This window comes from Diorhabda carinulata, chromosome X (genome assembly GCF_026250575.1).
Source record: "Diorhabda carinulata isolate Delta chromosome X, icDioCari1.1, whole genome shotgun sequence".
NCBI lineage: Eukaryota > Metazoa > Arthropoda > Insecta > Coleoptera > Chrysomelidae > Diorhabda > Diorhabda carinulata.
The window spans coordinates 35,772,753-35,788,766 of NC_079472.1; the positions used below are offsets into that span (position 1 = coordinate 35,772,753).

General features: G+C 30.7%; 1 protein-coding gene and 1 long non-coding RNA gene across 2 annotated transcripts; both read right to left on the minus strand.

The window, feature by feature from the left end:
• Nucleotides 1-892: 892 nt before the first annotated feature.
• LOC130901505 (raf homolog serine/threonine-protein kinase Raf) lies at nt 893-12,376 on the minus strand. The gene is made up of 7 exons (XM_057812945.1): nt 11,528-12,376; nt 8,877-9,103; nt 8,417-8,651; nt 8,100-8,325; nt 7,895-8,036; nt 6,055-6,288; nt 893-5,886 (listed from the first exon to the last, which is right to left on the minus strand). The coding sequence occupies exons 1-7, from the start codon at nt 12,215-12,217 to the stop codon at nt 5,616-5,618; spliced, it is 2,025 nt and encodes a 674-aa protein (XP_057668928.1). The 5' UTR covers nt 12,218-12,376; the 3' UTR covers nt 893-5,615.
• A 642-nt stretch (nt 12,377-13,018) lies between these two features.
• LOC130901259 (uncharacterized) lies at nt 13,019-14,003 on the minus strand. Its single transcript, XR_009060259.1, has 3 exons — nt 13,790-14,003; nt 13,244-13,515; nt 13,019-13,108 (listed from the first exon to the last, which is right to left on the minus strand). It is a non-coding gene; the product is annotated as an uncharacterized LOC130901259 (long non-coding RNA).
• Between the last annotated feature and the right edge of the window lie 2,011 nt (nt 14,004-16,014).

Below are 16,014 nucleotides of genomic sequence, written 5' to 3' on the forward strand. Positions count from 1 at the left end.
TCTCTCTCTCTCTCTATATATATATATATATATATATATATATATATATATATTTACCATTTCACTTGATTAAGACAAGAGTTTCTCATCAAGGCTCTGAAATCCTTGTTTAGTTTTAGAAATTAATATGTCTATGACTTTGAAGTACAATTCTGGGACTGAAATATTTTAATAAAACCATTGAAACAACACTCTGTCTTTTATTTTTTAGAACAGTTTATTATACTGAACATGGCAATTGATTATGAAAGATATAAAGAAACATTTTATTTAAACACACTATTTACAGATGCAGTGTCAAATTGATTTGTGAAACATAATTTTTTTTTGAAGAAATAACTTTGTTATGTGTATTTTTCTTTTAATCTTTGGTTTGTTGTCAAATAATGGGGTTTGTGCTTGATATCAATTTAAAATTCTCCCTCCATTATACCCCTAATACATTAATAAAATATTTTTATAACACGTAAACTTTCTTTGCTACCATACCGAGTGTTATTGACAGAGTTTGACTAATATTATGGGTAACATTTTATGAATTCTTTCTTGCATTGGCTCGGGGCTACTGTAGTTAGGGGCCCTCGCAACTTTAATACGGCGGTAGCCCCTAGTGCAGATTCTGCTACGTAGAGGAGAGAATCTCTATCCACAGTGCAGTGATTGGTGATATAAGGGAGTAGAGAAATCATTGGAAGTAGTGTGATACAAACACCCCAACATTTGGCACAGCTAACAATACAGCAACTTTCTTTGTCTACAAAAAAGATATTTTCAGCATTAATAGAAATTTTACATATTCTCTATAGCAATATTTAGAAACAAAAAAAATACAGCACATCTGATACAGCACTACTAGATTTATTAAAAAGGGAAACAAAATAAAACAGTGTAATTTTAGTAACATTTTATTTATAAAAACAAAACAATAGTTGTATAATTCAAATGTATATTCAATAGAATAACTTAGAGGCTTTATGTTTTCACACATACAATAGCATTCAGGCAAAACAGACACACACTAGTATATTTAAATTACCAAACAATCACTTGAATATGGTTTTAGTAAAATCAACATGTAGTATAAAATTTATAGTCTTTTCAATGATCCAAACAGATGACTATATTCGTGTAAATGCCCGCCATAAACTAATGTCGTACTATTAGTCATTTTACGTGTATATAATAAATCATTTCACTCTAGACTGAACTGAAAATATAGCATTTAAATGGTCTTTCCATGTGAGATTAAAATGTTTCCAATAAACGTAACTCCTCTTGTTCAACTGCAGTCTACCCGTTAAAATACCTTTAAGTAAATATATAAACAACGGTTTATGTAACACAGGTAAGAGTTAATTTAAAAAATGCTTTCCCCAACAATAGTGTATGGTGAGCTATAATTACCTCTTGCATTCATCAATCATTGAAAAACCTATAATTGTGTTGAGGTTATGTTTAACACATAAAAATATTAATATTAATGAAAATAAATAATACTCAACAAATATACTCATGGTACTATTTTCTTACTTAAATTTGATTTATTATGTGAAAATTATAAAAATGGGTTTAAACCTTAGTGAAATAATAGTGAGGTAGTGCACTTGAACATCTAGAGAATGAGAAAAGACTAGTTTCACATTACACATTTTAACGAAAAAGACTAGAATAATTGACAGAAAAACCTTATCAAATGTAAAGATATTCCGAGTGTTAAATGGTTTATTTCAAAATAACAAATCATTTATCGTAACAGTCGGACGAAACTCAATCAGGAGAAATGATATGGTGGTTGTTGATGTTGACAGGAGCCAAATCAAATTATTACAATTCATTAAAGAAGCACAGACATTTCACCGGACGTTGATTACAAAATTAAAAGAGTGATTTTCGGTCATGGCTTCTTTTTTGTCCCCTATTTTTCCGGAATAAAAGTAATTTTCCGAGCTAAATGTAGATCTCTATCAAACTGAAAAATACATTATAGATGAACTAACAATAAAAATATGACATATTATACCATTTTGTGACAAAAAGAATGTGTTACCTCGTCGTATCGTAGCACCCAAACAGTAGTTCAAAATTCATTCAAGGAGCACAGACATTTAATCGAACGTTTTTCTTAGACTTGAACGGTCATGGTTTCTTTCTTGTTTCGATTTTCAAGAATTCCATACATGAAAGTCATTTCGAGAGCTTAATGTAGCTCTGTGGCCAATAATTTTATTCAATGTCAAGATTGAAAAATATTTGAGATGAACTAACAAATCAAATGATAACACACCAAATTCCCTTGTGCCAGCTTGTGACAAGAATTCATTTTCAAATGATAACAGGTGACTATCTTATTTAAAAGAAAATTTGATGTTATGTGAAAGGGAAAAAAACAGCAAAATGTTCATGAGCACTGACAAAAGGAAATAACTTTTAGTATTTGTAGAATTAAAATTAAAATGTTTACACACTTAGTTTAAACACAGAAAAACAATAAATACTATCAATTACATAACCTCAACAAATATTAAATATCTATTATTCTGTATACGATAAACTGGTCTAAATCAGCGAGGAAAACATGACAACATTGTATTGGAACTATTAGTTAATTTACAATCACAAATATCTTTATTGTAAAAACAATATCAGAAGTATAAAAGAGGCATTCTGAGATCTTTTTTCTACATCATTTATGATCAAAATGTTATGTTCCGATAAGCAACTAAAGTTTAAAGAAAACGTAAACAGTTCAATAATATAAAAATGCTTAGAAAACAATTTTTTATTGTTGGATGTCCAAAGTATAAAGTGACACACAAAAATATGAATCAGGTATTTTTTTCAATAGCATAATATAAAAACTTATGGTTCTTTTTGAATAACTAAAAATTGTGTTGGAATTTTAATGGATATTATTTCATTAATTCTATACCAGGATATCATCAAAGCGCAATCCATTTTCCCACATTCTTTAACTTCAAACAGTTCAAGAAGACACTAGTGAGAGATTTATCACCATTATAATATTTTAATATTTTTAATCGAAAATAGGCTAATTATCTGAAGACTTGATTTAGAATGTTGACCGTCACAATAAATTGAGTATCCCTCAATTTTTTTTACTAACTCAAGAGTGTCTAAAAAAATTACCCCCTAACTATACTCGCTAGCACATTCCATTTTTCATAATGTTACGAACAAGCTTGCAAAATGGGTCTTTAGGCCGGCCATATCCAGCTACAATAGAATTCCAAAATTCGGCGAATTCGCACGGTGCCTTTGATCTGTTGTTTATAAATGAACTTTGATGAACTTTTTATTATAGAAGTATTTCTTCTAAATAATTTCTAGGAAAGTATATTTATTTATTGTGTTTCTTTTTGTTCTAGAACTTGGTAGAATTCTATTTCTGGTATATAAATAAGTTTATGCGGCGCAGTTAGTTTTAAGCAAAAAGTCGTAGTGAAAACAACGAATTAGTAAAAGTAATCATAGAAATTATTAGTGATATTTATAAGTAAATAATTATAAGTTGAGTGTATATTATGTATATTATAGTGTATAGTGTGTAAATAAATTAAGAACGTAAGAGACAGTGTTTATTAATTTACCGCACGAATAGAAAGAGTGTAAATAAATACAAAAAACGTTACAATAAATATATAAAGAAGCTGACTGAACTAAAAACGTTGAACAAAGCAAAATATGTATTTGTAAATAAAAAACAAACTTTCAGTTAATGAAATTCAAGTTTTCAACAATTTCACCTACTATGGTGGTTATTAACCCCGAAGGTCATAAAAAGTTAATATGAACTAAGTTGAATCGTCGCGAGGACAAGGTTGATAGAAACTACACTACCTTGGAATTCTAGAAACTTTTGATTTATGATGACGGTTATGTTCTTTCATCTACCAGCTGGCTTTCTAGCACACGTATTAAAATATGCTGACAAGTCTCTCATTGTCACTGGCACTAGTAAGTGTTTCCTATTGGAGGTAAACAGGAGAATATTCGTTTAGTTTGTACAAAAGTGCGAAAATGGATTGCAGTGTTGTCAATAGCTCAATACACAATAAATTTGTGAATACTCTTGTTAGAATCCACTTGGTATAGAAAGATACAGGATAAGGATGATAATTTTGTCAAAATCACGTATATAAGGATGATCTTGGATCTTGTTTTTTTCATAAATTCTATTGCACCCAATATGTAATACAAATTTTGGACAACAATAGAGAATGAAATATTAGTTTATTAATAGGTTTTTAGGAAAATGTACTTGCTTGAAAATTTAACCTTTTAATTTAAAAACTGTAGAATAATTAATCAGTTGTTTAGAGGATTTCTGTTTTAGGACTGACTCTATACTACATAATACATAATAAAGAAAATTATACGGAAAATATATAATAGATTGAGTAACTTGGATGATCATGTATGACACAAAATAATTAAATACATAAAAGTTGAATAACAAACAGTGGGTTTTTCACAAATAGAATGTTTATACTGTTAAGGCCGATTCATAAACTTGACTTTCCGTTTGCTGCCTAAAAATTTTCTAATCCTTTTTGACATGTATACTGCTTTTTGTTGTGATATTTTTCTGTTTTTATTTGTAATCCGCTATTCATGGACGATATTATGAAAAATAGCGAAGTTTATTATTGGAACAAACATGACAAACGTGAACAGTTGTAATTGGCTCTTTTCTATCGATACGAACAGCCGACAGGAAAAGATAAAATTCGTTTATACTGAAAATCAACAACGGCAGACCGATAGGTAAACTGAGTAGGGGAGAAATGGGGATTCTGTGACACCTCCCACTCCGCACTCACATACCACTTATCACTATGGCATCAATGACCAATCAAGGTCAATCCCAGTTCAACGACTTGTCAAGCTTGACCTTTGATGCCATAGTGGTTGAGGGTATGTGAATGCGGAGTGGTCCTTGACCTTGATTGGTCGTTTAACTCAGTTTGACCTTGACCCGTCATTGACCCTGGTCCCCGGCTTGACTTTTAATACCTTAGTAGCGGGGTATGTCTCCGTTACTAAACTACGACATCAAACGTCAAACTATGAATGGTATTATGCCTTTCAATATTTTTAATTTTTTAACAGCAAACGGTAAGTCAAGTTTATGAATTCTACGTTGAACAAAGTAAAAATGTTTTTCATTCATACCAACATTTCACTTTACCCAAAAAAAATTATCGTCTAAACTATCCAATGAATTTAGAATAGTCATTAACGGGAAAAAATTCAACATTTTTCAGACTAACCAGTGCACTTGGACATATCCGTTTAAAAACAACAATATACAGTAGAGATAGCATCGGTATTATTTCAGATATATTTTTTACAAACAAAGTGTTTTTGTTATTGTATATAATAATATATCCAACAGTGTTTTTAATAGATAAATTTTAATCAAATCCATGAAATACAGAATAACAAATTAATTATAAAAAAATATTTTAAAAATAAATCAAACAGTACCGCTGCCATCTCTCAGTCAACAATAGATTCAAAATAATTAGGACGTCGGAACTCTGCTTCAATAAAATCGACTCACATACACCAGAATCAATAAGACACCCAAAAATTCAAATGTTACCAGTACCACTAGAATAGAATAGAAAACTTCCCGCACCGAAGTGTACGGGTGTTTTAGGACTCGAGCATGTATACATGAAATCATCTGATTGGAGATGAGTTCGATTCATGTTAGGTTCGGATGTTGATCGACTAATTTTTGGATGATTCCTTAATAATCCCTCCAACGACGCATGTATTTGTCGAAATAATGGACGTTCATCTCTGTTGAATTTTATGCAGTCTTCGGTAAGTCGTCTCAGCGCCTTTGGAGTATCGGATCTATATTTAAAAAAAATACATACATACATACATACATATATATATATATATATATATATATATATATATATATATATATATATATATATATATATATATGTATATATATATACAAAAGAGTTCAAAATTAGTTTTGTTTCGATAAGAAGATATGCATCTTCCGCTCACCTTAGTTTTGTGAGATCGGCCTTAAGATACCCTCTACCGACCATAAAGAGTATCTGGTCTTTGTTATTAACGTGCGAATATGGTAACTGTCCCGCCAACATTTCAAACATCACGATACCGAAAGCGTATACGTCAGATTGAAAGCTGTATGGATTGTCTTCCTGCATACGGATTACTTCTGGTGCCATCCACAAAATCGATCCTGTCGGTTGACGAAATTGATGTGAACCAGACCTAACGGAAATATGGTCTATGAATATACTTTTACTGAAAAATGCTAAAAACACACAAATAAATTTTTTTATCTGTAAACCTATTAGATAAGGCTGGAAATTTTGAATTAATTATTTATAAATTGCAAGAAAAAGGATAATTTCTATGGTGATTAGGGGGCATCCATAAATTTTGTAACACGTTAAGAGGGTGGGAGGAGGTCGACGAAGTGTGACAAGAGGGTGGGAGTGGTCCTAAATTAGTTACGTGCCGACCGCCTAGGTGCCCATTTGATAAATGGGCCGTCAAACAAATTGCGCCTAGCATTCACTATATTTTGCATCATACAAAGTCACTAATCAACACAAGCAATTAGGTAAGAGGCAACAAGAATATTTAACCTATCGCGAAGTTTCGTCATTAAAAAATTGCTGCTAGACTTGCTAGAAAACTTCTTTGTGTGGATGATGACGAGTATGCTGTATGATTGGATGGAAAAGATGTTGACACAATTAATGTTTCTGATATTAACAATCCAAATAAAAAAGAAGTGGCTGCTATGCCAGTTATAAATAATTGTGGAACTTTTCAATACAGTTGTATTTTTAAAGCAATTATCGCCATCTCAAGATCAAGGCCAAGTGTATGTTTTGGATGAAATCACAACTTCACATGGGAGATTGATGTTTCGACCCTGTACTATTGTACTACATCTAAAATGCAGGAACGTTTATTTTACAAAAATTTCATTTTAAATTCAATTTTTATATTTTTCTCGTGATTATGTCAAATTAATCAAGTGGTGAGACATTTATATGCAACGTTTCTATATTAGAGACCTATCTTCAACTTAAGTGTGGATTCAAAGATCATAAACTCAAGATTATTAAGCTTATATCTTCAATTAATATAATTCTGTTAATATTTTTTGTTTTGTTAATTTACTTAATAATTTTTTGCTTTGTTAATTGTTTGATTTGATTGGGTTAGGTTAGTTAATTTTATTAAAAAATAATTTAAATTGAAATGAAAATAATTTCGGAACCACTGTTTTCTTTCAAGAATTTCTATATAATATTATATAATTTGCAAAAAAGGCGGGGGGTGTTAGTTAGCAAATGTAACAAGCTGTGACAGAGACAGGGGTAGAGGCAAAAAACCATCAAATTCGTTTGATGTATATATATATATATATATATATATATATATATATATATATATATATATATATATATATATATATATATTTATTTCTAGTTCAAAGATTTGTCTAAATTTTGGAAAATTCGTAACACGACATTCGACCTGTTAGATTTTTCTTCGATAATTTTTTTTGTTTACTTATTACGGCTCAGTAGTCACTTCTTATTTATTTTCGCGTTAAAATTTTTGAAAAACTAATTTATTATCGACCTCCCATTCAATTAGAAAAATTCAATAGTCTTCATTCAAAAACTGTAACGACTCCTTGGAAAATTTCTGTGTACAACAAATTTTCAGAAGTAGCAGTAGTTTCTGATGGAAATAATTTTGTGAACAATATAAATAATTGAGAGATATAATTTACCAACAATCAAAAATATTTTGGCAATTAAAAATGTCTTTAAAATATTTTTAAGATACTCGCCATCTAATTTTGGCCGTAGCTAAACCAAAGTCCCCTATCTTCACTGTTAGATCATCATGAAGAAATATATTGTTCGATTTTAGATCTCTGTGAATAATATTCTTGGCATGTAGATAGTCCATACCTTGTGCTGTTTGTCTACCTGTGAGTAATAATAAAAAGTTATATCTATTTAAAATAATTTTATAATTACATTGATCAGTACCTATTTCTATTAACGTGAATAGTTGGAACTTTGTTTCTAAAACGTGTAGATGCTTATACAAACTAGAGCCTTCACACCATTGTGTTACAATTGCTAACTGTGGTTTACTAACGCAACCCATGAAAAGAAGAATGTTGACATGTCGAGTTTTTCTCAAAACTGCTACTTCGTTCTTAAATGCTTGTAGTTGGCCTATTGTTGGAATTTTCACATTCAGTGTTTTCACCTACAAAAATTATAACATTATCTAGCTACCTGAATTTCCAAATGTTTGTCAAGTTATTCTCTATATATCATGGATTTTAAGCACCACTTACCGCCACAGGTCCATGCCAATGGGCTTTATAAACGGTACCGAAAGATCCTGATCCAACTCTAGAACCTACTAGAATCTCATCCGCTGGTATTTCCCAGTCTTCAATACTTTCACGAGGAGCGAGAAGAGGTTTGCTTTCATCTGCCGATTTGGCACGTTGTCGACGGGGTTGAAGGGAACCTGTAGGAGATGCCTGGGTACTTCTACAATGTGGTGCACAGTCTCCTTCAAGTCCTCTTAAGTTTTAAAAAATTTGTTCAATTCAATATAGCAGAAAAAGCTGGAATATCTATTAATTCAGTCTAGTTCAGTTCTAGCAAGCTCAGACTATTTTCAATTGAGAATTTAAAGATGGTTTCATATAATACTGTAACTTTATATTACTTCTTTTAAATCTTTAAATCTTTTCTCTAAATCAGTACATTAAGTGTTACATTAATGAAACAAGTAGTTTTATTTACCTACAAATTGGTAACGTCTTGGGATACTCATCACCAGAAGCTTTAACATTATTTAAACAAACATTTGGAGCTGAATTAGATCTATCGTGATGTCCTAATGTGCCAGAATGTCTTTCTTGTTTTGACGGTAGTTCTAACTCAGCCTGACCCGCATGGAGGATACCTGCTGGACTTGATTCTGCTGGTAGAGCTAGCAACGCTCTGTAGTAAGCATCTGTCATACGAACCTACATTTTGAAAAGTTCTCTTTAAAGATACAGGAGTGTTAAAACTAACGATATTAGATCAGCAAAATTGTCACTTTGAAAATATACCAGTTTCTATGATACTGCCTCTATAGAAAATTCAAATGCATGCAGTCCCTTTTATTTGTGAAGATAAGAGTTTTAAGGCGGATTTTCAATTCAATCATATCTACCATTTAAAGGCAGCAAACACAACCCGTACATTCACAAATCAAAATGGGGGTAGTTTAACCATCTCTTCTAAAAGAGCAAAACTATCTTTTTAGTACTTTTGGAAGAAATGATTTACAACATAATCATATGTAGGTAATTTATTTTATGAAATACTCGATTTTTTTTATTATAGTCTAAACAGTAATATGCCTACTCTTCCTCCTTTGTCAATAATTGATACATGGTAATAATCACTTGATCTAGTCATTGACACCCACGCCAACTTCAGATCATATGTTTTACTGATAAAAATGCCTAAAAAATCCTGTGATTCGTACTTAAACTGTACCCTGACAATATGGAATAAATCAAACATGAATACATTATGAATAAATAAAAATATTAGATTCAATTACCTTAACTAAACTCTCAAATTTTCATATCCAAATGGTAACAAAACTTTTCACATTTTGAAATGATTAGCTGATTTGTTTCATAGCTGGTACAGTGTTATGAAATATATTTATTGTGTTTTTGTATTGAAAATGGCTCAGAAACGTGGAGTTAGATTATTTGGTGAAGATTTACCTTTAGGTGGCAATTATTGGAATATTGTGAATAACTGGTGCAATTACCTTAACTAAAGTATTGTATTGATTAATAACAATAATCATTTATGTTGTTTGTAGTGATTCCGGTGACTACAGCTAGTGCTAAGAGAACATTTTTAAAAAAGTGATGAAAATCCACTTCAGAAACTATATGGGTCGTAGCTTTGATGACTTTATTTATAATTTTACAGAATAGAAAGCTTGATAAGAAGAATTTTATTAAATGTTGTTAATATTAAATGATATTATCAATGTAATATTTGAAAATTAAAGTTATTAAATATTTGATTTTAATGCACATAATACTAGTAATATTGTTCGATAACTACCCAAATGAATAATTAGAATTAAATTACATGATGATTTTTACCATCCAATTTTTACCATGACTCCCATAGATACGTTAATGTTGGTCTATTATTTTAAGAAATTCATGATAACTCATATTTCTTATAACCAGATTATGGTACTTAAGCAACAAGTGAACAAACAACAAATAAAAAGAGTGAAAAAATAAATTGATCAATGGGATAATTCTGTGGAAACAAAAATTTGCATTGAGAAGGCTAGAGTAACCTTCAACAAAATGAATGTTTATAAAAGCAGTGATCTACCAATAGCAACAAAAATACTTTTACAACACAAAAGTTTTCAATATGTTGCTTTATATAAGTATATTAAGAATATCACGGACATACAGGGTTATCAATTCAAAAGAACTAAAAAGGCTCAACAATAAGATATGTGACATCAATAATAACATCTAAAAAAGAAAACCAGAATATTTCAGTCACATAATAAAGAAATGAATGCCGATATAGCTTGCAACAGCTATCTCTTCAAAGCAAAATGTACTCAGAGGACAGGAACAGAGAATAAACTTTTGTCTCCAAAGGTTTGCCCTCACTATCTCAGAATTATTCTAGGCAGCAACTAATGAAGTTTGGTGTTACTTACGTTCATTCAATTTTGAGAGAGCATTGAAAAGTATGCGGATTACTAAAGGCATAATCTGTTTATTCATTAATGTTAATCAAATACAAATGTGCTTATTTGGTATGAATTAATCTAAGATAGGCGATTTCTGTGATGCTGTAGATCACTTATTTTTTGTTGAAACAGTGGTCAAGGGATTATATAAGTAGCTTCTCTTACAGGACACTTCCAACAGAATTCATTTCATCTCCTAACAATAGGATTATGGTAAAATATGTAATAAACAGCATATACCTAATTCAGCTGAATCAACACCTCACTTCAGATATATCATATACTTTTGTAGAGTCAATCACAGCTGCTCCAACTTCTTATGAAGTTGAGTCATCTGTATATATTGATTATGGTATTGGATATTTATTAAGCATATCTCTCAATGCTTGTATGATCAGTACTTTGTCATGTATTATTGATTGATTCAATTATTGTTTATTGTCCATTATGGTGAAGAGATAAGAGGTCTCGTTTAATTCTATTGTGTTCTTAAACTAGTTTGTGAACTTGATGGATATCATTTTTAGCAGGAAATATTTTTGACTAAGCATGTCCTCTAGGGATACTCTTATATATTTTAATATCTCATTAGAGCTTAAAGAACTTTAATTTGTATGAGCTGGAAATTGACTTCATATGTTTGTAACTTTACCTGATGACATAGAAGGGGCACTCTAGCTGCACATCTCTGATGAAACTTATAACCACAAGTCCGACAATAAAAACCTTGAAATAATAGTCTCCTACAGCATTCACAAAAAGCTAATGTAAAAAAAGTCTTTCTAACAAAATTATGTGAAATACTAGTAGGAATAGGAAATTTATCTAAAATTTTAACTGTAATTTCATCACAGTTTAAAGTACTGATATCGGTATCCCAATTTATAGCTTCATCAGAATAACCACAACCAGAATATACACGACACGTTTCACAAACTAAATTTCTTAATTTCATGGCTTTAGACAAAGCCTCTCTTAAACTAAGACCCTCACGCACTTGAACACTAGTTCGTTGCTGATTGGGTAAGTACGCTCGCAAAAATTTAGGCCTAAGTGTTTCATACTGTGGTTTGACCGTCTCATACTGCGGTTCATATCGCTCACTCAAATTGTCTGAATTTTCTTTACTGAGCTGTTCCATCAGTCTCAATTGTTTAGATTCAAGCTCGTGTAGTTTTGACGTTAACTCTTCGTATTCTTTAATATACATTGTTGGTGGATGTTGAAAACCGGCAAATTTTGCATTTAAGGCATCAATATTTGCTCTAGTTAAGCTTATAACATTATCAATATTTTCAAGCTCTTGTTGAATGTCCATCTCTTCACTTGTATCAAACGACATTCTAACGTTGGGGGCACTAACAAAGGAACTGAACTAACTTTTACTTTTCTTTTTACTGAACTTATTTCTTTTAATTTATAAAAAATTGCCATTGCACTCGTCCATGTTTGTCAATTTGTCAAAACTGATGTTAGTTTTTGGTGACATTTGGCAAATGACATTGACATCAGCCGGTAATTCTCATCAAATGATATAGCGAACAGATCTCATATGTATGGGCCTTAAAAGATTATTCTTGAGCGTTATGAGTGGTCATATTTGCCTAACAATTATTTATGAAATTTTATATACTTAATTTCATTCTACTCCTCTTTTAATCTCCTAATATTTTCCATTATGAATGCCTTCATATAGTTTAATGTAATTTAGTGCGTCATGTTAGTTGTTTTTTATCGTTAACGCATTAGTAGAGAAACATCGTTAATAATACTGCTTATACTTAGCTTTTATAATTTCTTGACTCGATAATAGAAGGCAACCCGTACATTTCGAGAAAATTTATATAGAGAGAGTTCGTTCTAATTCATAGAATGACAGAGATAACTGTTTTTATGATGAGTGATGTCACTTCAAGAATAGTTCACCAATAGGATTGCTCAATAAACTGAATGTGTCTGCCATGTGCGTGCGAAAAATCGCCATACGTGACGTCACCTGCAGACCTCGACCGGTCTTAACTCTTTGTTGAGCTAGACTATTTGATGAGTTTAAAGGCCAATTTTAACAAAAATACAGTTATTTTTTTAAGTTTTATTCATTATTATGAATTAATATTAATTTAAAATCCAATTGAACTGATGCTTGAACTACTAGCTTCACTTGTTGATTTTTTTGAATACAATCCCAAAGTAGGAACAGCGGTTTTTTTCAATATTTTTCGTAGTGGTAAACCTAAAATACATATACATATTATATATATTTATGAACAAATTGAGTTACTAAATTTCATTACCAAAATCATTTTGGGACAGTATAGACTTTGAAAGCTATAAACTATTACACTAAACAATTAAATAATTCACCAACCTAATAATTCATTCTGTAAGTCTCTTTCATAATCCTTTTCTGTGAAATGAACTGAGCAGATGTAGCTAGTATCAGGGTTAAATTTATCTTCCCGTTTGCATCGTAATATCCATTCTTTTCTCATAGTTTGGGAAACAAGATCTTTAGCTTTGGGAAACCGATGAAATATAAAATATTCATGTTCTTGCTGCCTTGTTTTATAGGTATTACCACAACCATACACAGCACAACGTGTACCAGGCATTTTGATTTTTGGACATATACTACATGCACTAAAATCAAACAAACAAAGTTTCATTTAGCAAAAAAAAGTAAAATAAAAATCTAGATTAGTTGCTGGACAAATGCAAACCAACCGACCAAAAACGCTGTTATGATTCGCCCATTTTTTTAATTTTTTATTGTGGTGTATAAAGAATAGAAATTTAAATAAGCCAATTAAATTTCTGCTCAGCTGGTTTTCTTTCAGCCAGTAACTGACTTGGATTTTAATTTTTATTTTGCTATTTAAATCCAGCTTTAATATAACAAAACATTTTTACCTACCCTTGAAAGTCTCACAAGATTATTTTGCCTTAAACAATAATATTGTCTTTGTTCACTATTCTCCACATATATAATACACACAAATAATAGTTTTTAAAACGTAGAACTAAGTAAAAAACGAATTTCCAACTCTTCAATCACTTGTACGACCTTTTCGAATTAACAAAAACACAAGCAATACCGCACAGCGTAAATGGTAAACAAGCCGTCGAGGTCTGCAGGTGACGTAAGTATCACTTGACCTTGGCTCAAGAATTGGCGTATGTACGTCTTATGGGATTGATCAATCCTATTGGTGAACTATTCTTGATGTCACTTTCTGTCTTAGCTTAGAAGAATAACAAAGGCGCGAATTACGCAATATTCGAACATTGAGTTCGGCAGCTTCAACTTATCTGATGAAATACATATATTAAATACTATAAATCTACTTTTGTTATATTTCTTCTTCGAATATATGAATTAAGAATGATAGTTTTAGCGATTATTATTAATATTATTATTCTTATTATTATTATTATTAATATTATTATTATTATTATTATTATTATTATTACTATTATTATTATTATTTTTATTATTATTATTGTTATATCTTGTACTATTCTTTTAATGGATACGTTCAAGATTAAGTGATGTACACAAATAATTTCTAATAATATAGTTGATGTGCTCTACAACAAAAAGTAAAGATATCAAAGAGTTAAAGCGGTCATTTGAAAAATCAATATCGTTTGAAGATGTTTTTTTCTCACAATAAATCAGTCGTAACTAACATTAAATTACAATACTAGTCGCAGATATAATCAGTTTTATTTTCTGGAAAGTCAAATTAAAAAGTATTATTTTAACTCAATAAAAAGCAGTTGGTGATAGAACAAAGACTTTCTTTTTGTTAAATTATAAAACAATAAAAAATGAAGAAGAATACTGAGTAAAGTGTAATTATCGGCACAATGATTAGCCATCCCACAACGATAATCATGAAACTCTTGTACATAGACTATTGATATTACGAGAAATCGATTTATATAACAGATATCAAACCATGGATAACTTTGTTCGATAGTTCTCATCAATATCTATCTGTGTGTGAGAAGTAATGATGATTGACGCATGCGCAGAAGAGTTGCCGATGAAAAAGTATGCAAAATAATTATTTCCTCGAAAAATCAATAGATAAAATGAAAATTTAGTGATTGTTGTAAGGTTAGGTTAGATTTTCCATAAAAATTATGCATTTTCATACTTTTTTCACAAAAACACACTTCTGCGCATGCATCAATCATCATGACTATTCACAGACAGATAGATCTATCGAACAAAGTTATTCATGGTTCGATATCTGTTAGCTTTCCTGAGATAATGGCCACTTCCGGTATCTCCGGAAGTAAATGTTTCCGCGTAAAATAGATATGATAAATCGATTTCTCGTATCAACAATAGTCTGAGTATAGAGTTTACCAATTATCTCCATATGACTCGTTATGAGCCCAAAGATTGCACTTAAGGTACTTCACCCACAAATAACTTTGGATATAACTGGAAAACTTTAATAGCTTGAAGTATCAGTGTTTTTAAGCTGAAGTTCATCGACTGGAAGTTCAAAAGAAGATTCACCAGAAGAAGTTGAGAGCCACAGGTCTTCGTAAACAGCTTCTGAATCACCACTGCTATTAACTATGATTACTTTTTTAAGCTTTTTATGTGGTCCAAGACTACGACTAGATAGAGATTTTCCACAATCGTTACCACAGTAGAAGAATAAAACTTAGTAGTGATTTAGTTAGTCTTTCCCTGATATTTGAAGATTAGGTGTAATTGAAGCGACGGATAATGCCTTAAATCAAACTTCTGAAAGTTGTTGCAATGTTGTTGACATGTCATTTCGCAAACATCCATGCGAGTTATCCCGTGAAAGTAAATATTCATACAATTACTAAGTGGTTTCCGCTCAAAATTGTTAAATTAATTGAATGTACCTTCAAAGTCCAACATTGTCAAGGAATATTTGGAATAGATATTGAGATTAATGTTTTTAATTGAATTAAATGATGATTAACTTATTTGCATTGTAGTGTAGCAAAATGCAAGCGGTATCTCGACAATTCACCAAATCCGAAGTTAATGAAATAGATGAGCGAATGTTAGTTATAAAATTGATTGCAGAGTGTATATGTTCAAAGTTATATTGAATTCATTAAGATAACTAGACTTTCAAGGAA

Excerpts from the sequence above, each read along its gene's own strand:
- LOC130901505 (XM_057812945.1), bottom strand. The coding sequence starts at position 12,217 with ATGTCGTTTGATACAAGTGAAGAGATGGACATTCAACAAGAGCTTGAA. Across the intron at positions 8,037-8,099 it reads ATTCACGTTAATAGAAATAG|GTAGACAAACAGCACAAGGT; the intron begins GTACTGATCAAT and ends TATTACTCACAG. Across the intron at positions 6,289-7,894 it reads GCTACGGCCAAAATTAGATG|GTCTGGTTCACATCAATTTC; the intron begins GCGAGTATCTTA and ends TATTTCCGTTAG.